At 51.0% G+C, this 23924-nt stretch overlaps 1 protein-coding gene across 8 annotated transcripts in view; it reads right to left on the minus strand.

Annotated features, from left to right (window-relative positions):
• ASMT (acetylserotonin O-methyltransferase) overlaps positions 1–23924 on the minus strand; it is a 57321-nt gene that overhangs the window by 12024 nt on the left and 21373 nt on the right. For 3 of the 8 annotated variants that reach the window (XM_055563071.1, XM_055563074.1, XM_055563076.1), the window contains one exon: positions 22072–22194. In XM_055563071.1, coding sequence (XP_055419046.1) covers positions 22072–22194 — 123 coding nt within the window. Of the gene's footprint in view, positions 1–4481; positions 4781–17793; positions 18788–20938; positions 21362–22071; positions 22195–23924 lie in introns of those variants that run through there. The other 5 variants (XM_055563077.1, XM_055563072.1, XM_055563078.1 and 2 more) reach the window with 4 other exon arrangements.

The raw sequence follows: 23924 nt of genomic DNA on the forward strand, positions 1-23924 counted from the left end.
AGAGGAGCCTGACGGGCTACCGTCCACACAGCGTGGAGTCACAAAGTGTCAGACACAACTGAGCGACTAACACTTACTTAGGGACGATTGACAATGCTGTGATAGTTTCAGCTGGACATAAGTTGTTGCTAGTTGCTCAGTCGTGGCTGACTCTTTGCGACCCCATGGACTGTAGCCCACCAGGCTCCTCTGTCCATGGGATTCTGCAGGCAAGAACACTGGATTGGGTTTCCAGTCCCTTCTCCAGGGGATCTTCCAGACTCAGGAATCGAAACCAGGTCTCCTTCATTGTCGGCAGATTCTTTACCATCTGAGCCACCAGGAAAGCCTAAGTTGTGCATTCCCTTAATTGCTAAGCTCATTTTTTGCGGAGCCCTGTACCAACATCACAGGACAAAAGTCTCTGGAACGGACCGAGCCACACAGCAACTGTTACCATGAGAGTCCAGACGTAAACCAGCCAGTTCCCTGACCCCGTATTAGGTAAAATACCCACCCTAGTGTCCACCCTAGATAGCATCCTAACCACTCAGCTAATGCCATGCTTCCGGCAGAAAATTTCTCTGTCTTGAGGCTATAAAAATTGGCTGGTAGCCTGCAAAAGGGTTTGGCTCTCTCTTGAGCCAGCCCCCTGTTCTAACAGCGTCTTCCACTCTAATAAACTTAATTCTTCTTAAGCTTCATGTCTGGAAATTCTTTTCCAACCTGCACACAGATCCTGACAATTTCATTCTTTAAAAACTTTTTATTTTATACTCGAACAGAGCCGATTAACAATGGTGGGACAGTTTCTTGTCGACATAGGTTGGTGTCTTTTTTTTTTTTCCAGTCAATATAAGTGATGTTTTCAGTCCACAGTACTGCAGGCATGACTGATGAAATCAGTAGCCAAGGGGGAATGAAACCAGTCCAGCCTAAGGGAAATCAGTCCTGAATATTCACTGGAAGGACGGGTGCTGAAGCTGAAGCTCCAGTACTCTGGCCACCTGAAGCAAAGAACTGACTCATTGGGAAATACCCTGATGCTGGGAAAGATTGAAGGCAGGAGGAGAAGGGGACAACAGAGGACGAGATGGTTGGATGGCATCACCGACTCAATGGACATGGGTTTCGGTGGACTCCGGGAGCTGGTGATGGACAGGGAGGCCTGGCATGCTGCAGTCCATGGGGTCGCAAAGAGGCGGACACGACTGAGCGACTGAAATGGGAAACGGGCAGAGACGTAATGTACTTCTCGTTATGTCCCTGGAGTGGGGAGGGGGTCCGTAGCTCCTCTGGGGGCTTCTGGGACATGCCCAGAACTTTCCCCCTTCAGGAAGAAGAAGCAGAGTCCTTTGGTCTTACCCTCCTGGCTCCTCGTGGGTGTTCACATGATGCTGTGATGTCCAGACTCCTGCTTGACCGCTCAGAGGACCGCAGGAAACGACAGTGTCTCAGGAAGTTTCGGGACACACGCCGGGCAGTGACTCCTCCTAACTGAGTCCCTGCCCTTTGGAAGAAAGCTCAGTCTTGTAAACAACGGCTGTGTGAAATGGAGTATCTCCGGTCACATCAATAAACACGACGGATGCAAAGGTCAATGGCAACTTCAAAGCCTCCAAATGTGAATGTGTTTGTCCTTCGGTCGTGTCCGACTCTCTGTGACCGCGTGGACTGTAGCCCACCAGGCTCCTGTGTCCATGGGATTCTCCAGGCAAGGATACTGGAGTGGGTTGCCATGCCCTCCTCCAGGGGATCTTCCCAACCTAGGGACCAAACCTGGGTCTCCCGCGTTGCAGGCAGATTCTTTACCATCTGAGCCACTGAGGAAGGCGTGGAATATCTGGCATTCTTTACAATCATCTCTTGATGTTCACAATATCTGTCTTTTGTTGCAAAATTTCTATATAACCTGGCTCTTCCCCTCACCTCCTCTTCCCTCACGGTCAGTTGAAATACTGCCTCCCAGGCTTGGGAGTCCAAAAAATTCCCCTACCCCCGCCCGAATAAAACCTGTCAGCTTTTAGGCTGTGAATGACTTTTCAGTCCACAAACTTACCGGTGCTATGGGTCAGTTATAACACAATAAAACCGGAAGAAAAATAACTATTATTTTTTTTTTAAAAAAGAGGCAAGCTTATGTGTTTTTCTTACCTGTCTTTCTTACGTGATTTTATGTTTGCTTATGTGGTTTTCCTTTATGTATTCTCACAGGGAAAATGACTAATAAGCTTCAGGCACTGAAGCTTCATCCAATAAGCAATGCAAAACAGCAAAAAGAAAAGAGCTTCTCGCTATTATCATACAGGGTTGCAAAGAGTCGGACACGACCGAAGGGACTCAGCGCACGTACACGCATCTGTCTTTGGCTGCTGCTGTTAAGTCATGTCAGTCGTGTCAGACTCTGCGCAACCCCACAGACGGCAGCCCACTAGGCTCCTCTGTCCCTGGGATTCTCCAGGCAAGAACACTGGAGTGGGTTGCCGTTTCCTTCCCCATAAATCCAAACTGCAAAGTGGGGAAAGGAGAAAAGAGTGGGTGGATGCAGTGACGGTGGATTCGCTGCAGAAGGCTGAGGTCTCGAGCTGAGGGCAGCGACGAGCTTTGGCTGCAACAGAGAAACGTGAGTTGCAGGCGCTGGGTTGGAATCACAAGGGGCAGAGGCTGGAGGAGGAAGCGTCCTCTGGAGAAGGGCACCGCGGCGGGAGACGGACGCCCCCGCGGGCTGTGAGCTCTGAGCGCGGCCCTCCCGGCCCGGCCCACAGCTTCTGGGAGACGGGGGTCAGCCCGCAAGGGACGCATGTCCGAGCGGGTGAGCCAGGCGGCGGGGCGGCCGCGACGGTGGAAACCGAGGACATGAACTGGGAAGAAAGGAAGTGCGGGACACGAAGCCTTGCAGAGAGAACACTGCTCAAGTGGTGGCTGATGCCTACGGGTCTGCCTGTCTGCCTGTCTGTCTACCCGGGAGGGTACAGTGCCAAAGACCTCAGGGCCCCCACAATATACTGTCCACACTTTCATCTGCATGTATAATCTCTGTGTATTATCAGCTAGCTACCCACCTGCCTGTGGTCTATCCAGCTACCTATCCCCTACCTATCACTGATCTACCTGTTTACCTACCTATGTGCCCAACTGTCTATTTATCTCCCTGTCTAGCTATCTAAATGTGTATCCACCTGTCTGCCTACCTGTCTATTTATCGCCCTGTCTAACTATCTTCCCTGGTGGCTCAGCTGGTCAAGAATCCTCCTGCAATGCGGGAGAGCTGGGTTCGACCCCTGGCTTGGGAAGATCCCCTGGAGGAGGGAAAGGCTACCCACTGCGGCATTCTGCCCTGGAGAGCTCCATGGACAGTCCACGGGGTCGCAAAGAGTCGGACACGACGGACCAACGTCTACTTTCACTTGGAGAAGGAAATGGCAACCCACTGCGGTACTCTTGCCTGCAAAATTCCACGGATGGAGGAGCCCGGTGGGCTTCAGTCCACGGGGTCGCAAAGAGTCGGACACGACTGAGTGACTTTTACTTTCACTTTCCCTAACTATCTACCTGTCTCCCTCCTCCCTCCTACCTGTGTCTTTATCTGCCTGTTTACCCATGTGCTGTCTATGGATCCATCTACGTACCTGTCTTTCTACACGTATGTCTGTGTATCTACCTGCGTGTCTATGTACCTACCTACCTACCTGTCTGTTCTCTCTCTCTCTCCAGGAGCTTTATCTAAAAACCTACAACCGAAGAACAGCACACCCTTCTCCCCGCGGAACCGCAGCAGGCACCCCCCCAGATCCTGCATCGGGCACTTCCATCACCTGGAATCTTCACCAAGTATAGTCCCCCACCCTCTGCCAAACTGTAACACACAGATGCTTGTGCGGTTCCACGAAATACAGAGCATCAGAGGCCCCGGGGGTCCTAAGAATGGAGAGCGGAGGAGGCAATTCAAGTGGATACAGCGGAACGCGGCGTGGCGAGGAAAAAGAGGAGAGAGACGGGATGCGAAGGAGCGCGCTGAGAAGGCAAAACAGTTCAGGAACCCACGTCTTAGGAAGAAAAAATTAGAAAGCAGTGCAAACAGAGACCTAGCATTTTTGTTTTGAAGGCTCCATCATTAACTCGATCAAAAAACAGACAGCTGACCATAGCATCCTGCAGTCCCACTCCTGAGCGCATAAACGGTGAAATCCAGCATCTGAAAAGATACAGGGACCCATGTATTTACTGCAGCACCGCTTACAGGAGGCAGGACATGGAAGCAAGCTAAACGTCCATCAGCAGATGAGGGCATGAAGAAGACGTGCTGCATATATATGATGGAATGTTATGCAGCCGTAAACAAGAGTGAAATCATGCCATTTGAAGTCAGAGAAAGAGAAATGTCATATGACATCCCTTGTATGTGGAATCTAAGAAGAAATGATACAAAGGGACTTACAAAACACAAAGAGACTCACAGACTTAGAAAGTTAATTTATTACCATGGGAGACGGATAGTTAGCGAGTCTGGGATGGACATGGACACGCTGCTGTATTTAACACGGAGCACCAGCAAGGACCTGCTGGACAGCACAGGGGACTCTGCTCAATACTCTGTAATAACCTTATGGTTCCCAGGGGGGCTTCAAGAATCGGGCCAAGTGCCTCCTGGGGGTGGGGTCAGGGTACAGTCCTGGTGAATGCCCCTGTCCACGTGTTCTCCTCAGGGGTCTCCCAGTATCTGCAGCCTCTGGAGAAGGGATGGACTATGCACTCTGGGATTCTTGGGCTTCCCTGGTGGCTCAGCTGGTAAAGAATCTGCCTGCAACGCAGCAGCACTGCATGGTTACTGAGGTTTTAAAAAAATTTTTTTTAATATTTATGTATTCACTGCACAGGACTTGGTTGCAGCATGTGGGATCTACTTCCATAACTAGGGATGGAACCTGCCCCGCTCCCCTGGCGGTGCAGAGTCTTAGCCACGGGACCACCAGGGCAGTGCCGATGCTTAAGGTTTTAATTCACGATCCCAGGGTTCTGTTCAGACCCAAGGATTGGAGCAACGCATAATCACCCCTTAATCAGGCATTATGGCACAGGAGTCCCTGGTCACTGAGAGATCAGTGAGGTCAGAGAGCTCACTGCTCTCACTGAGAGAGCGACTCGGGGAACACAGCCGTGTGGGGAAGCTCACAGAGGCATGAAAAATGCAGACGTACAGACGCAGTGATAAATACGGACACACGGAAAGAGGAGTAAATATAGACGCTCCCGGACATATAAACGCAGACACACACAGACACACGAGAGACACGGACGCAATAATAAATACAGATACACAGATCAGTGTGCACAGACGCACACAGAGGCATGAAAAATACAGACGTACAGACGCAGTAATAAATACGGACACAGAGAAACAGGAACAGATATAGATGCTCCCGGGCGTATAACTGCAGACCCACACAGACACACGAGAAACACAGACGCGCGAGAAACACACACATATAAACACGGACTCACAGAGAGAGGAAGAAATACAGACACACACAGACATATAAATGCAGAACCACGGCTTCCCTGGTGGCTCCGTGGGAAAGAATCCGCCTGCCGACGCTGGAGACGCGGGTTCCATCCCTGGTCCGGGGATATCCCACATGCGGGGAAACAGCCAAGCCTGTGCACCACGGCTGTGGAGCCTGTGGTCCACGACCAGAGAAGTCACCACGATCTAAATGCACACGCTAAGATTCATGAAAAAGAGGTGGATGCAGACCTCTAAACACACACACACAGGTTCGTGGTAAACGTGGACACACGCAGAGCTTTAGACAGAGACGCCCAGATGCAGGGATAAATGCAGATGCCGAGACAGATAAACACAGACACACACAAACACAGACACACACACACACACACACACACATACACAGACCGACAAAAACCTGGACATACACACACACACACACACTCAGGGACCATCCCCCTTCACAGCCTTCCACAGCAAAGTGGGGGGCTCCATCCTTCCAACGCGGTGCTCCCCAAGCTTTTAGGCACCAGGGACCGCTTTCACAGAAGACGGTTTTTCACAGAGCGATGCGGGGAGAGGATGGTTTCAGGTTGATTCAATCGCATCGCATTGATCAAGCACGTCATTTCTATTATTCTCACACCAGCTGCAACTTCAGACCATCAGGCACCGGAACCCAGACGTTGGGGATCCCCTGTCCCGAGGAGATGAGTGTCCTCCAAGGCGCCCAGACTCTGCCTGTGGTCTGCAGTGAGCTGCAGGTGACCGAGGCACTCAGCATCTCCCAACACCGCCACGGGGACTTCCTCTCCCAGGGAAGACAACCTCTCTCTCTATTTCCTGCCGTCCCAGGAACCATGAGGGCACCGTGGTGCTCAGCCGTGTCTGCGGGAAGCCAAGCTCAGGCACCAGCCAGAAAACACGATCCGATCCCTTTGAGGCTGAGCAAACCCTGTGCAACACCAGCATAGGTACGGAAAGAAAAGACAGACAGGCCATGCCTCCCAAAACGCCCTCACAACTGTCTTATGGTCGCAGACATAGAGAACACAACTGCAAGAAGGGGTGTGTGCTGTGCTCAGTCACTCAGTCATGTCTGGCTCTTTACGACCCCATGGACTGCGTAGCCCCCCCCCCCAGGTTCCTCTGCCCACGGGATTCTCCAGGCAAGAATACCGGAGTGGTTTGCCATGCCCTCCTCCGGGGGAATCTTCCCCACCCAGGGATCGGTAGAACCCAGGTCTCCCGCATTGCAGGTGGATTCTTTACCATCTGAGCCACACGGGACACCCATCTGGTCTGAAATCTTCCCTGCTGGTCCCAGGATCAGCGCCCCAGTGTGCCTCCAAACTTTTCCTCAACTCCTCAAACGCACAAACGTTGGCACGTCCAGACCTTGGTGCTAACAACATGCCTCTTTTTTCTGCCCTGGGATCCCAGGGCCCCTAATTCTGAAATGGCAACTCTCTGTACACATCAGCCTGGGTCACGAGTCACCCAGAAAACACAACCCGATCCCTTCGAGGCTGAGCAAACTCCAGGCAACGCCAGCATACGTATGGAAGGACAAGGCAGACGGGCACGCGTCCCAAGACGCCCTCACGACTGTGGTTAAGGCAACTTGCATCCAGAGGCTGTTTCTCAAAGGCAGAGCCCCCGAGAGCTGGGGAGCTTGGTCAGTCCAGCCCGGATGGGCTTCACCCAAAACAACTCTGATGTCCGCGTTTTACGGGAACTGCTGGCCGCTGACAAAGTGAGAGGGTCTCGCCCGTGCTAGATAAAAGGTGTCCTCCTTCACAAGGAGGACCGAGGCTTTCAGGAGGAAACTTTCCACGTGTGCTAAGGCACTCATCGCAGGTGAAGAGTGCATGTTCACCCAATAAAATATATATCACATGCTTCCTGGAGGAGGCTGTCGTCAACGGAATTGTCTCTCCCCACCCCAAAGTGTTAGGTGCTAGCCTGACCTTCAGAATGGGACCTTCTCTGGAAACGAGTTCTCTGCAGGTGTGATGGAGTGAAGGGTCTGAGATGAGGTCCTCCTGGATGGGGATGGCCCTAAATCCAGGGACGGGGTCTTCATAAGACACAGAAGAGGAGAGACACGGACACAGAGGAGAAGCCATGTGGAGATGGAGGCGGAGACGGGAGGGAGGCGGCCACCAGCCCAGGGACGGATGCCTGGAGCCCCCAGAAGCTGCAAGAGGCGGGAAGGACCCTCCCCTGGAGCCTCTGCAGGGAGCCCAGCCCTGGGACACCCTGACCTCAGACATCTGGTCTCCAGGACTCAGGGAAGATATACATCTTCCCTGTCTGTGGTTTTAAACCACCTGATCTGTGGTCACTTAGAACAGCTTATTGTAACCTTTTATAATAGGGTTCTTCCCAAAGGCTCAACAGGTAAAGAATCAGGAGGAGACAAGGGAGACCCACGTTCAATCCCTGGGTGGGAAAGATCCCCTGGAGGGGGAAATGGCAACCCACTCCAGTATTCTGCCCTGGAGAATCCCATGGCCTGTATAGGCCATGGGGTCACAAAGAGTCAGACACGGCTGGGCAACGTTCACTTTCAGAGCATGTTCATTACGTCAGGGGCCACCCATTGCCGCGTGCGCCTTCACTGGCCTCCAGACAGGTGAGGCAATTTGAGCTTTTTTTTCTAACAGCCATGAGAGTCATGGTGGTGGGAGATGGTTAACAAGTACAGACAGGATCTAACTGGTGTTCTAGAGAATTCTGACGAGAGAGAGGAACACCGCTTACAGGAAAAAACAGCAAGAGCAGGGAGTTCAGCCAGCAGGAGGTGTTTGCTCTAAACACATGAAAATAAAATTTTTTTAGTAGTTAAAGGAAAACTGTCTCTCTGCTCAAAGCTCTTCCAACACCCAAAGGGTGGCTTTTCCACACCGAGCAATGGCCCAATTCTCTTCAGACACCTTCTGGGCGCCCTACCACTCAGTTCAACCCTGATATGAGCTGACTTAGTGCAGACCCCATGGGGGTAAACGGCTTAGCCCCGCAGACACCCCCACTTCAACTCCAACTGCAAGGAATGGGTCCCCAGGTCACTCACTTCTGTCCAACGTGGCTACAACCTGAAGGCGGGAGGAGAAGGGACGACAGAGGAGGAGATGGTTGGATGGCATCACCCACTCGATGGACGTGAGTTTGGGTAGACTCCGGGAGTTGGCAATGGATAGGGAGGCCTGGCATGCAGCGGTCCATGGGGTCTCAGAGAGTCGGACACGACTGAGCTACTGAACTGAACTGAACTGAATAACGGGCCATGCCTGCAAGGGGAGCAGGACGATTGTGCCTGGCTGGTTCAGCCACGAATGCAGGATTTTCTTCCCACTAAACAAAAAAAAAACCCGGTTCCTTCTGCTTTTCCCACTACAAACGGGCACCCGCCTTCCACCTCGATAAGGATTAAATCAGCTGCTGCTGCAGCTGAAGACCTTCAACACCCCCCGAAAGGAGCTCAGGGTGGAGAACAGACATCAGGCATGTGTGCTCTGGGAAAGACTGGCGGGACAGGTCTTCACATAGATATTTTCAGGAGCCGATGTTATGAAGCCAGCTCTTGCATCTTGTCATATCTGGAAAAGCTCTAAATTGCTTCACGGTGAGATGACATCAACTCCTGGTGACTAACAGAAGGCTGTTTGCAAAGAGAAATGTTTGCGTGAACTCCAGCTTCACCAGAATCACATCGACATTGACCATCACCTCTTTGGAGCAACTTCTCAGAGCCATCTGAGGGGCTCTCTCCCAGGATGCGCTCCTCATTTAGCCTCCAAATAACACATAACTCCAAAGTCTCACGTTGTGCAATCTTTCTTAAGTCGACACTTTGTCCTGGGATGTTTCTGGAGCCTAGACCAAATCTGTAGGCAAGACTAACATGAACACAGTAGAAACCTCTTATGTCCCCTGACCAGATAATCCCGAAGACGTCATCTGCAGATCCTTCAATTAATAACATCGGCAGAGACCGTGTCTCTAAACAAGGTCACTGTTACGGATTCTGGACATAAACATATGCACATGTTTGGGGGGATGCCCACTGAACCCAGGACATCCTTTGGTGGTTGCTGTTGTTCAGCTGCTCAGTCGTGTTCGACTCTTTGTGACCCCATGGACTGCAGCACGCCAGGCCTCCCTGTCCATCACCAACTCCTGGAGTTTACCCAAAGTCATGATCATTGAGTCGGTTCCAACCATCTCATCCTCTGTCGTCCCCTTCTCCTCCTGCCTTCAATCTTTCCCAGCATTAAGGTCTTTTCCAATGAGTCAGGTCTTCGCATCAGGTGGCCAGGGTATTGGAGTTTTGGCTTCAGCATCTGTCCTTCCAGTGAATATTCAGGACTGATTCCCTTTAGTACGGAATGGTTGGATCTCCTTGCTGTCTAAGGCACTCTCACGAAAACAGTATGAAGATTCCTTTAAAAACTAGGACTAAAACTGCCATACGACCCAGCAATCCCACCACTGGGCATACACACTGAGGAAACCAGAAGGGAAAGAGACACGTGTACCCCAATGTTCATCGCAGCACTGTTTATAATAGCCAGGACATGGAAGCAACCTAGATGTCCATCAGCAGACGAATGGATAAGAAAGCTGTGGTACATATACACAATGGAGTATTACTCAGCCATTAAAAAGAATACATTTGAATCAGTCCTAATGAGGTGGATGAAACTGGAGCCTATTATACAGAGGGAAGTAAGTCAGAAAGAAAAACACCAATACAGTATACTAATGCGTATATATGGAATTTAGAAACATGGTAACGATAACCCTGTATGCGAGACAGCAAAAGAGACACAGATGTCTAGAACAGACTTTTGGACTCAGAGGGAGAAGAGCTGACCAGGGCAAGTCCAACGCACGACGCGGGGCACCCAAAGCCGGAGCTCTGTGACGCGTGCAGGGACAGGGTGGGGAGGGAGCTGGGAGGGGAGTCAAGAATGAAGGGGACATGTGTACCTGTGACCGGTTCATGCTGATACATGGCGAAAATCATCACAATATTGTAAACTAATTATATATTAAAAAAAAAAGTCTTCTCCGGCAGCACAATTGAGAAGCATCCCAGCATTGCCATATCTTAACCACCTAATCCATCAATAAACTCGAGCTGTCCGTGGCAACCCAGGCGGCCAGCACACAAGGTGGACCACCCCTCTCTCCAAACACCCAGAACGGAAATCAGGCTCAGAAGCCCACCTGCCCCTGCCCTCATATACACGTTCCCGAAGCCACGAGCTCAGGTGTACACAAAACCTCTGTTGAAGCAGGTACGGCCCGACGCTCATTTTCCTTCTGATTTTTACAAATACCCAAAACCTGGGTCTGAGGTAACAGCTTCTCCTTTCTTCAAATAATGTGCCTCCGCTTCTCCGTATATAAATAACCCTGCTTATTCAGGAGGTAAAAATAGCAGCCAAGAGTGGATGGCGCAAACAGAAAAGAAGAAAGGGGAAGAAAATGAAACGGTGCAGCCGCGAAGGTTACAAATAGTGGAGAAAAAATCCTGAAAGGGCGCATGTGGGTGCTTAGTTGCTCAGTCGTGTCCGACTCTTGGCGACCCCGTGGACTGTAGCCCCTCCAGGCTCCTCTGTCCATGGGATTCTCCAGGCAAGGATACGGGAGTGGGTTGCCATGCCCTGCTCCAGGGGATCTTCCCCACCCAGGGATCACTCCCGAGTCTCTTGAATTGCAGGCGGATTCTTTACCGTCTGAGCCACCAGGGAAGCCCAACAAGTGTCCAACGCTCTGGAAATTAGCATGTGGCAGAAACAGAGGTGTTCAGCTGCATTGGAAGGGGACCCAAGAACAAACACAGGTAGAATGAAGCAGGGTCTCCTCCACCCCACCAGTCTGGACCAAGGGTCCCCAGCCTCTGGGATCTGATGCCTGAAGGATGCTATGAGGTGGACCTGATGTAATAACAGAAACCAACTGCACAAAACAAAAAAAAAAAGTAAGGCTTGCCCAGTGGCTCAGCTGGTAAAGAATCCGCCTGAAATGCAGATGACCTGGGTTCGATCCCTGGCTGGGGAAGATCCCCTGGAGGAGGGCATGGCAACCCACTCCAGTATTCTTGCATGGAGAAATCCCATGGGCAGAGGAGCCAAAGAAATGTATGTTACATATTTATAAATCTGATTTATATACATATACGTATATGTGGTCTTTCCCGGTGAACTAGGTGGTAAAGAATCCACCTGTGAATGCAGGAGACACTGCTTACATCCCTGGGGTGGGCAGACCCCCTGGAGAAAGGTGTGGCAGCCCACTCCATATTCTTGCCTGCAGAATCCACGGACAGAGGAGCCTGGAGGGCCACAGTCCACGGGGTCGCAAAGAGTTAGACACGACTGAGCACGCACGCCCAGTTAATGCAAGGGGCTCGAGGCAGCCTGCAAGCATCCCCACCGCCCAGAGGTTCACAGAAACACGGTCTTCCATGAAACTGGTCCCTGGTGCCAAAAAGGCTGGGGACCTCTGTTCTGGACCATCCTCGCCTCCTGTGTAAACTGGGGTTTGGTCGCTACCTCAGGGTCAAGAGCACCCAGGACCCAGCAGAACCAGCAGAGGGAGAGCTCTGTGTGTCTGACTCAGTCCAGGCTCACCTGCTCGGGAAGCCTCACTGAAGTCGCTGAAGATGAACTCAGAGGGGCCGTGAGAAATTGCCTTTCCATCCTAGAGGAAATCAGTCCTGAATATTCACTGGAACGACTGATGCTGAAGCTGAAACTCCAATACTTTGGCCACCTGATGTGAAGAGCCGGCCTCATTTGAAGAGACCCTGATGCTGGGAAAGATTGAAGGCGGGAGGAGAAGGGGACGACAGACAATGAGATGGTTGGATGGCATCACAGACTCAATGGTCATGACTTTGGGTAAACTCCGGGAGTTGGTGATGGACAGGGAAGCCTGGCGTGCTGCAGTCCATGGGGTTGCAAAGAGTCAGACACGACTGAGCGACTGAACTGAACCGAGACACGTGCAGCGGAAGCCAGAGGTGAGGAGCAGGCAGGAAACGGACATCTGGGGGGGATGTCAAGGTCAACACCTGAGCCCCACGGGGATCAGAACAACCTCCCCAGCCCTGAGCTCCATCAGACACACAGAACCTGTTCCTTTCCCTTTACCCGACTCTTCACAGTCAGCAAAGTCATGCCCTTTGACTTAAAAGGCGCAGGACTTCCCCTCCGTGGAGAGCAAGTGCAGGGCAGCCCTCCGGGGAAAGACCCACAAAGGGCTAACCAAGAAGAGGCCCTAAGCATCACTCCCCCAATTTCCCCCTCAGGCCACTCTCCCCCCTGCCCTGGGCAACCTGCTTTCCATCGCGCAGGCACTGATGCCATTTCCTAGGCCCCTCTATGCACGGAATTTCTACTGCTGTTACTCGGTCACTCCTTCATGTCTGACACTCTGCAATCCCACGGACTGCAGCACGCCAGGCCTCCCTGTCCATCACCAACTCCCGGAGTTTATCCAAACTCATGTCCAGCGAGTCAGTGATGCCATCCAACCATCTCAGCCTCTGTCGTCCCCTTCTCCTCCCGCCCTCAATCTTTCCCAGCATCAGGGTCTTTTCCAATGAGTTGGCTCTTCCCATCAGGTGGCCAGAGTATTGGAGCTTCAGCTTCAGCATCAGTCCTTCCAATGAATATTCAGAACTGATTTCCTTTAGGATGGACTGGTTGGAGCTCCTTGCTCTTTGCATCAGGTGACCAGAGTATTGGAGCTTCAGCTTCAGCATCAGTCCTTCCAATTAAAAGAAAAATAAAAAGTTAAGCAGGAGGGATAAGCTGGGAGACTGGGGTCGACGTGACTATGTATGAAAGAGATAAGTGAAGACTGACTGTGTAGCACAGGGAACTCTCCTCAGCGGTCTATTACGGGCCTTCTACTGGTTAAGACTCCGTCATCCCACTGCAGGGGCTGTGGGTTCAACCCTTGGTCAGGGAACTAATTTCCCACAGCCTGCTCTATGTGCCCCCTCCCCAAAAAATAGAGATTAAAAAAAAATACTATGTAATGACCTATATGGGAAAAGAATGTAAAAAAAGAGGGAATACCGGTGACTTGGTGGTAAAGAATCCACCTGCAAGGCAGGAGACCCGGGTTCGATCCCCGGGTTGGGAAGATCCCCTGGAGGAGGGCATGGCAACCCACTCCAGTGTTCTTGCCTGGAGAATCGCATGGACAGAGGAGCCTGGCGGGCTACAGTCCACGAGGTCGCAAAGAGTCGGACACGACTGAGCAACTGAGCACACACATATATTTACATACAACTGATTCACTTTGCTGTACAGCTGAAATTAACAGAACATTATAAATCATCTCTACTTCAGTTGAAAAAAATTAATTAAGGAAAACTCCTTATGTGGCAAATTACAGTCGGACTGGAAACAGGCCAAACAGGCCTATTTGTACAAAGGCAGACACATCACTCGTTGCATGCAGACGGGGAATCTCTTTTTCCCGCTCAAACCCCACGTCCTCCAAGCAGACGAAAGTGCTCTACTTGCTTCGGTCGTGTCCGACTCTTTGCGACCCCGTGGAGACGAAGGGGGAAAACTGCTTCCGGAGCTTACATATCTCAGTATGCGTTTAGCCAGACACAGAGAACAGACTTGTGATTGCCAAGGGCGGGGATGGGTAGGGCAGGATGGACTGGGGGGTTTGGGGTTTAGCAGCTTCAAACTATCACATACAGGATGGATAAGAAGCAAGGCCCTACCGCACAGCCCAGGCAGCTCTAATTCAGTCTCCTGTGATCGACCATCATGGAACAGAAGATGCAGAAATACAGCAGGAGTTTTGAACCGTGTGGTACTAAAAGCAAAACAAGAAGCTGAGAAGACAGAAGACACAGAAAGAAGAGGGAAGGAATTTTTTTGAGAAAGAAAGAAGGTCGTCATCGGCAAACTCCAATGAAGAATGTAGCGGAAGTTGGTACCAAATTTATACTCAAGAAAGGGTTTCCCCAGTGGCTCAGCGGTAAAGAATCTGCCTACAATGCACGAGTCGCAGGTTTGACCCCTTTATATGGATCCATATATGTTTATAGGGTTTCCCTGGTGGCTCATTGTTAAACAATCTGTCTGCACTGTGGGAGACTCGGGTTCGATCCCTGGGTTGGGAAGATCCCCTGGAGGAGGGCACGGCAACCCACTCCAGTGTTCTTGCCTGGAGAATCCTATGGACACAGGAGCCTGGCGGGCTGCCGTCCACGAAGGCACAAACGGTTGGACACGACTGAAGTGACTTAGCACAGCATAACTGTTGGTTGCTCAGTCCTGTCCGACTCTGAGACCTCATGGACTGAGGCCCCCCCAGGCTCCTCTGTCCATGGGATTCTCCAGGTAACAATACTGGGGGGGGGGGGTGTTGCCATTTCTTCCTCCAGGGGATCTTCCCCACCCAGGGATCAAACCCAGGTCCTCTGCATTGCAGGCAAATTCCTCACTGTCTAAGTCCATGCACAGCATAGCGTATACTCCAGAAAATAAAATTTTAAATCAGACTTTATCTAATTCAGTCATGTGGAATCCCTCTTTCTATGACCACCTGGAATAAACGAGGTGTCTCAGTAGTTGTAAAAAGAAAAAAAACATATACAGATTTCATTTATTGAAATAAATGGTAAAGCTGTTTTGGGGGGAAAAAATGTGTTTAGCACACACAGGTTGCCTATACGTACAGACAGACCACAGAGTTAGGTTCCAGACAATACAAAGAGAGCAGTGTGGTCAGAAAGAAAGACACGGATAGAGGGCTGTCATGACAGACACTCGTGGAGGCACACGCACACACACGCACACGCACACACACACATGTAGGCATGTACAGGTAGGCACACGTCTCTTTTCTGTGTCATAGAACCATGTATGTTGTCGTTCCGTCGCCAAGTCACGTCTGACTCTTCGCAACCCCTCAGACTGCAGCACGCCAGGCTGCGGTATAAACAGCCGCTCTATAACCACAGAAGTAGGTACATCAATTCATACACCGCTCCAGACTTCAGGCGGAACAGCGGGGAAATTATTAGAAGTCATAAGTCAGACATGAGTAGACAGGAAGCCAATTCCAACCCCGTGTCTCCGGCAAAACGAGCGCCCCCAGGCACCACCTCCAGGCATCTTTCTTCCGTAACTGCATCAGCTTGACACTCAATTCCAGCAGCACAAAGGCAGCACCCGGAGGTTCCAGGACACAACACCTGAGACGAACGCTCCAGTCCCCAGATTCAGCCATCAGCTCTGTTACCTCCTAAGAGCAGCCACGCCTGGCCGACCCGCAACGCACGGCTCAGCGTTTCCAAGTGAGCGGTCTATCGGACGCGGCCAATCGGACGCGGCCAAGACGCTTCAGCTGGCACCATCCAAAGCCAGACAGCATATTAAAAAGCAGAGACATCACTTGTCTGACAAAGGTCCGTCTAGTCAAGGCTATGGTTTTTCCTGTGGTCATGTATGCATGTGAGAGTTGGATTGTGAAGAAGGCTGAGCGCTGAAGAATTGATGCTTTTGAACTGTGGTGTTGGAGAAGACTCTTGAGAGTCCCTTGGACTGCCAGGAGATCCAACCAGTCCATCCTAAAGGAAATCAGTCCTGAATGTTCATTGGAAGGACTGATGTTGAAGTTGAAACTCCAATCCTTTGGCTACCTGATACAAAGAACTGACTCATTGGAAAAGTCCCTGATGCTGGGAAAGATTGAAGGTGGGAGAAGAAAGGGACGACAGAGGATGAGATGGTTGGATGGCATCACTGACTCGATGGACGTGAGCTTGAGCGAACTCCGGGAGTTGGTGATGGACAGGGAGGCCTGGCGTGCTGCGATTCATGGGGTCGCAGAGTCGGACACGACTGAGCGACTGAACTGAACTGAACTGAACAGCCGATTAACAATGCTGTGACGTCATTTTGATATTTGGCAAAACTAATACAGTTATGTAAAGTTTAAAAATAAAATAAAATTTAAAAAAAAAATAAAATAAAAAAAAAAATAAGTAAACTATTTGAAAAAAAAAAAAAAAAAAAAACAATGCTGTGACGGTTTCAGGTGGACAATGAATGGACTGAAGCTCGGAGAAATGACTCCCCTGGGATGGAGCCCCTCGGGGGTGATCACAGAGGTTACAATTCGGGAGGAAACATATACATAAATACAAACACAACAATCACTAACAGCTCGCTGGACTCGTCTAGTGGGGCAGTGGTTGAGAATCCACGTGCAAACGCAGCAGACCCAGGCTGGATCTCTGCGGGAAGATCCCACAGGCCATTGGAGCCACAGAGCCCACGCACCACAGCCAAAGAGCCTGGGCTCCAGAGGCCCCTACTGAGGCCACGAGCAGCAGTTCCTGAAGCCCGCGTGCCCGAGAGCCTGTGCTCTGCAGCAAGAGACAAGAAGCTCCCAAGTGGAAAGTAGAAAGCAGAGAGGAAGTGGAAGAAGAGAACAGCCCTTGCTCGTCGCAACTACAGAAAAGCCACACGGCAACAAAGACCCAGCACAACCGAAAACAAAGATCAAATGTTTCTTCAAAAATGACAGTTGAAGCCTTGCCTTGCTTCTGATTATAAAACATATCCAACAGGACTTGCCCGGCCGTCCAGTGGTTAAAAATCCACCTGCCAGTAAAGGGGACACGGGTCTGATCTCCGGTCCGGAAAAATCACACGTCCCACACACGTTATGTCACCATGAAAAAACACGAACGTTAATTCCTGCTTTCATGCAAAGTGAAGTCAGTCAGAGAAAGACAAATGCATTGTATTATATTGCTCACATGTAGAACCTAAAAGATACCACAAATGAATTTACAAAACAGTCAAGACGTGGAAACAAACTAAGCTGTCCATTGACAGGGGAATGGTTAAAGAAGGTGGGGTACATATATACAATAGAACATTACGTGCCCTAAAAAAGAGCGAAATACAGCCCTTGGCAGCCACATGGATGGACCTAGAGATTGTCATGGGCTTCCCCGGTGGCTCAGATGGTAATGAATCCACCTGCAAGGCAGGAGACCCAGGCTCCATCCCTGGGTCAGGAAGATCCCCTGGAGGAGGGATTAGCTACCTTGGAAGATCCCCTGGAGGAGGGAATGGCTACCTTGGAAGATCTCCTGGAGGAGGGAATAGCTACCTTGGCAACAACCTCATAGATACAGACAGCTGGTTGCCACAGGTGAGGGGTGGGAGGTGAACGAAACGTGGAAGGACGGTCAGAGGCACAGACTTCCAGGTATAAGCCACACGACATGCGGCATGTTGATGGTAGTTCATGATGCTGTATTTATTGCATATCAGAAAGCTGGTAAAGGAGTAGATATTAAAAGTCCACACGACAGACCTCTTGGACTCTATGGTGCAAAATAGACCAGCAATTCTTTTCTGCTTTTTCAAACTTGAACAATCTGGGATGTGTCCATGATCTATCCGTTTCCTTGAGCATGAGTGTCCTGGGTCGATCAAAACAAACAAATGGGATCATGACTTAAAACCACAGACATCCACCCTTCCCGAGTCCTGGAGACCAGACATCTGAGGTCAAGGGGTCCCAGGGCTGAGCTCCCTGCAGAGTCTCCATGGGAGGGTCCTTCCCGCCTCTTCCGGCTTCCGGGGGCTCTAGGCATCCATCTGTGGGCTGGTGGCCGCCTCCCTCCCGTCTCCGCCTCCGTCTCCACGTGGCTTCTCCTCCGTGTCCGTGTCTCCCCTCTTCTGTGTCTTATAAGGACCCTATCCTTGGGTTTAGGGACATCCCCATCCAGGAGAAACCTCATCTCAGACCTTTAACTCCATCACAGGAAGGAAGCAAAATAGAATGGACTGGAATCAAGTGAAAATAAGGATAATTAAAGAAAGTAAGATAAAACTCAAAGTGACCATCCGTGGGCATAAACCTCATATCCCTCAACAGGGCAGAAAAACAAGAAACGTGCAAAATAGACAGACAAGAATGGGAAAAAAGAAGAAGAAAAGACAAGAACGAAACGTGACCGACACCGTCTCTTCACTGCAGGCGTTGAGTCATGACGGGAGGTCACACGCTGCAGGGCTCACTTCCTGGCCAAGACAGCATCATAGGTTCCCCCCGTCCTCTGGCACCGCACGTCTCGGAAGCCGGCGGGGGCCAGGAGCGCACAGTACTGGCCGGGGGTCCGCTCACGGCCCTCCGTCTGCACCAGCATGTTCAGCGAGTACAGCAGCGTGGTCAGGGGGCCCCGCCCGTCCGCATCCAGGAGGCTCTCGATGACCAGGATGCCGCCACCTGCCGCAGGGAGGGTGAGGGGTTGAGCGAGGGTCAGCCTGGACCCAGGACCTGGGGTCCACTCTCTCATGACCCAGCTTCCTGCCCACACCCCCAGCTCACAGGTTAGCCCACAGCTCTGGGCATCTCCCACCCTCCCCTGCAAGATGGACCCTAATCTAGGACCCCCCCGCGGGACAGACCCTGACCTAGGAGCCCCCCGTGGGACAGACCCTGACCTAGGACCCACAGCCATCGTCCCCTCTTTCCTCCCAGCTCTAGAGGCCAGCGTAGCCGGTAGGCACTGGACAGAGCACACGATTAAGCAGGGCTGTGTCTACGCACACTGTCCACCCGCCTCTGGCTGGTAACCGGGAGCGTGCTCAGTCGCTTCAGCCGTGTCTGACTCTTTCCCACCCCGTGGACTGTAGCCCCACCAGGCTCCTTATGTCCACGGGACTCTCCAGCCAAGAAGGCTGGAGAGGGTTGCCATGCAAGGACAGGGTCCTTATGAGAAACAGAAAAGGAGACAGACAGAGACACAGGAGAAACCAGGCGGACACAGAGGCAGAGACGGGAGGGAGGCGGGAAGGACCATCGATCCTCAAAATGCATCCTTCGGAACGCAGTCCCGGGAAACGACTCGTGACCGTTTGTTCTTATTTTCCAGCTTCATCGCTTAGAAACAAATCCACAAAACGATGTGTAACATCATCTTCTCTGAAAGCTCAAAGGCGAGTGTGCCAATCAAGCGATCAAAGTAACCCTTACACACTTTCTGACCCGTTTTATTCCGTACCCAATTCTCAGACCAAGCGCCACGCTCTCCTGGCTTCTTTAAAAAGTCACCAAGTCCCGGGTCCTTTTTGGACAATGGATCTCGTGGCTAGGAATGCCCACACTCCCTCCCCCTGACGTCAAAGTAAGATCCGTGCGTTATTGGTAGTAGTTTGCAGCGATGCAGACACAGTGGGGCTGACCCTTAGTAGGAGGCTCGTGGGGAGAGGCGGAGATGGGACCTCCAAGCAGCGAGAACGTGAGGAAAAGAGCTTTGCCTCCAGATCTGGGGGATTCTCCTAGCTGCGCTGTCTGTAAGGTCGAGTTTGTACCATGCGTGCACCATCTGAGTGTGTCAATACATATTCACGCACATATATATACCGATGCAGACACGTGTAACACACACATGCATACACATATGCACCCATATATACACGGGTGTCCCTGATGGCTCAGTTAGTAAAGACTCCGCCTGCACTGTGGGAGACCCAGGTTCGATTCCTGGGTCAGGAAGATCCGCTGGAGAAGGGATAGGCTACCCACTCCCGTATTCTTGGGCTTCCCTGGTGGCTCAGCTGGTAAAGAATCCACCTTCAGTGCGGGAGACCTGGGTTTGATCCCTGGGTTGGGACGATCCCCTGGAGAAGGAAATGGCTACCCAGTCCTGTATTCTGGCCTGGAGAATTCCATGGGCTGTATAGTCCATGGGGTTGCAAAGAGTCGGGCATGACTGAGCAACTTTTACATCCCGTAATGTAACGACATACACAAATGTAATATAGTCTTACTGTAAATATATAGTATTTTAATATTTAAAATTTTTACATTTAAACGTTTTTCATGATATTTATTTTTAAGGATATCCAAAAATAACACAAATTATATAACTATTATTTTATACTCTTGACATCCATTCATTATTTAAAAGTAAATGCTTAATATATAAATTTTAAATGTAAACACGACATGCTTTATGTGTTATATATGTGCATGTCCCGCCGCTCAGTCGTGTCCAACTCTTTGTGACCCCATGGACTGTAGACCTCCAGGCTCCTGGGATTCTCCAGGCAGGAATACTGGAGGAGGTTGCCATTTCCTCCTCTAGGGGATCTTCCCAACCCAGGGATCGAACCTGCATCTCCTACGTTTCCTACACCGGCAGCTGAGCACCACCTGGGATTTGTGTATATATATGTGTATAGGCTCCAATCCTTTGGCCACCTGATGCTAAGAGCTGACTCATTGGAAAAGACCCTGATGCTGGGAAAGATTGAAGGCGGGAGGAGAAGGGGACGACACAGGATGAGGTGGTTGGATGGCATCACCGACTCAATGGACGTGAGTTTGAGTAAACTCCGGAAGCCGGTGAGGGACAGGGAGGCCTGGGGTGCTGCAGTCCAGGGGGTCGCAAAGAGTCGGACACGACTGAGCTACTGAACTGAAACACAGGAAGCGAACCAGAGCCCACACAGCATCACCCCCGGGGGAAACTCATAGTTTCCGTGACCTTGGAGACGCCGAGCCACGCACATTCTTCTAAACAGAAAAACTTCAGGCAAGCCACTACCCAGTTTGGCAACTTTTTATATTTTTTTTTCTTCTTTTAACTAATTTTTTACGGAGGTATAGCTTCTTGACAATGTTGCGTTCGTTTCTGCCACACAGCAAAGGGCATCAGCCGTGCGTGCTGTGTGCTGAGCCGCTTGAGTCGTGTCTGACTCTTTGCGACCCCATGGACTGCTGCCCGCCAGGCTCCTCTGTCCATGGGATTCTCCAGGCTACGGATACATATATATCTGTTCCTTGCCGATTTTCCTGTTTGTACAAGCAAATAATAATAATGATACTAGGGTCCAATGAAGGATGTCCTCAGAGGCCCGCTGGCTAAGACTCTGTACGCTCAAACCAGGGGACCCAGGTTCCACGCCTGGCCAGGGAACTAGATCCCGCTGCCACAGTTAAGAGTTTGCAAGCCACGATGAAAGATCCTGTATCCCACAACGAGGATGGAAGATCTCCAGTGCCGTGGCTAAGGCCCAGCACAGATAAAGAAATGAATCAGTAAAAGTAAAAAGGACCAAGGTTTCAAACATCCCTCTACACAAAGTCAAAAAACAAACAAACTCAAGTCACCATCAAGTAACGTCAGTATGCATTGAAACATAAATAATTCACTTTTGCTCAACACGCTTCCTAGAGCTCCCCCACAGAAGGGCTCTAGACACAACCCTCCATGAACGACTTCACTTTTGAAAATGACACCGTACTTTGAGAACCACAACTTCAGGGTGGGGGGCAACGGAAGAGTGTGGCGATGAAGACACGATATGAGGGAGCCCATGACGTGGTGATGTCTTGAAAAAGAAGGCAGCCTCCAGAGGCCGGCCGGAACTCCGGCCTCCTCACATGCAGAAGCGAGTCTTCGTCCCCGTGACGGGGTTTGCGAGCCCTCCTCGCGTCGAGACACCCGTACCTCTGCCCTGAGTGGACCCCCGGGCCCGGCGCCCAGCGTCCCCGCCACCTACCTGTCCTGCAGGCCTGATAGACTCTCTGCAGCAGGTGGGAGCACTTGGCATCGGTCCAGTCATGCAGGACCCTGGCCAGGATATACAGGTCCGCCTCCGGGAGGGCATCTTTGAAGAAATCCCCTGCAACACAGGCGCGGGGGCCCCTTGTCAGCCTGCCTCAATTCCAAGTGAGGACACCTACGCCCAGCGTGGCCGGGTCACTCATACACACAGACCTGGCCCCAGATGCCCCCAGCTGCTGACCTCCCGACACAGACGACGTCTCCCTGTGATGATGAGACGATTCTGAACGATGGAATACTCCCTTTATGCCCCCTTTCCGCGTCAGCTCTGGACGACGGTTTTATTTTTACTTGATTTCAGAAAGTCTCATGTAAATAGCACCCTTAAAGCAGCGGTCCACAACCCTCCTGGGCTTCCCAGGGGGCTCAGATGGTCAAGAATCCGCCTGCCCATGCAGGACACCAGGGTTTGATCCCTGGGTTGGGAAGATTCCCCCTGGAGAAGGGAATTGCAACCCACTCCAGCATTCTTGACTGGAGCATCCCCACGGACAGAGGAGCCTGGCGGGTACAGTCCGTGCATTGCAAAGAGTTGAACACGACCGAGCAACTAACCACTTCATTTCACGTCCATCTAGTTTTCACAGCTTCCAAAGCCTGCTTCTTTCTCTGCTCTTTTTTTTTAAAAAAAAACCAATGGGACCTGTAGTGTCTTTCCTGCTTTCTTTTTCCTTCTTCTCTTTTTCTTTCTTCTCTTTTCTCTTTCTCAGCCTTCCTTCCCCCACCCCTTTCTTTCTTTCTTGCACTGGGTCTTCCAGCATGCAGGAACTTAGCTCTTGGACTAGGAGTGGAACCAGGGTCCCCTGTCCCGGAGGCTCACAGTCTTAGCCACTTGGGCCACCAAGGAAGTCCCCCAAAGGCTCCTTCTTCGCCCCATTTCCCGGGTGAGGCACAGAACTGACACGTGTCAGTGCGTATATCTCCAAGAAGATGCCCTAGAGCTGGTTAACTTCACACTGAGGTCCTCCTTCTGAGCACAAAATCGAAGGGGGCTCCCCAAACTCAGTCATTCAGATTCAGTATATTTTAATTCAACGGTTTAAAAAAATCCAACATAAAGCCCCCCATTCTGCACCCCCCCCAAAAAAGAAAACTTCCTGATGGTCTACATTTCAGAATTTTCTTTTTTTTTTATTTTTTTAATTTTATTTTATTTTTAAACTTTACATAATTGTATTAGTTTGCCAAAAGGCAGCATCCAGTCCTTTAAGGACACAGTCTGGCACATTCTGGTCACCTTGAAATCTGCCTTTCGGACGCAGAGTCATTGGAAAGGAGCTGACCCTTCACCCGGGTCAGTCAGAGTCCCCCCCAACATACGACCCTGGATGGAATGCTGGCGGCCTGTCCCTTGAGATGCCCTGAACTTGGAGGTGAACTTTTAAAAAAAATAAAATAGGGAATTAATTCCCCTGTTATCCAGAGTTTAGGACTCCATGGTTTCATTACCAAGAAAATAAGTTCAATCCCAGGTCAGGGAACTAACATCCCACAAGCTGCATCCCATGGCCAAAATAATAACAATAATCATAATAATAGGGAGTTCTTGGCAGATCTCAGAGTGGACAGAAATGATACCCCCAACCTGCTGTCTTCCTCCTGACACAGCAGAGAAAAAGAGTCACAAACAGCCAGTTGTCTCTACACATGGAGGTAATGGAGGTACACGGTGTCTGCAGCTCAGACCTCGGTACCGAGGTGACGGCCCGCAGCTGGGAACTGCACCCCACGTTTCCAAGGCAACCACAAGTCCCTCGCAGCGGTCCGCAAACCTGCTGTGGTTTCTGA

The sequence above is a fragment of the Bubalus kerabau genome, chromosome X (assembly GCF_029407905.1).
Source record: "Bubalus kerabau isolate K-KA32 ecotype Philippines breed swamp buffalo chromosome X, PCC_UOA_SB_1v2, whole genome shotgun sequence".
NCBI lineage: Eukaryota > Metazoa > Chordata > Mammalia > Artiodactyla > Bovidae > Bubalus > Bubalus kerabau.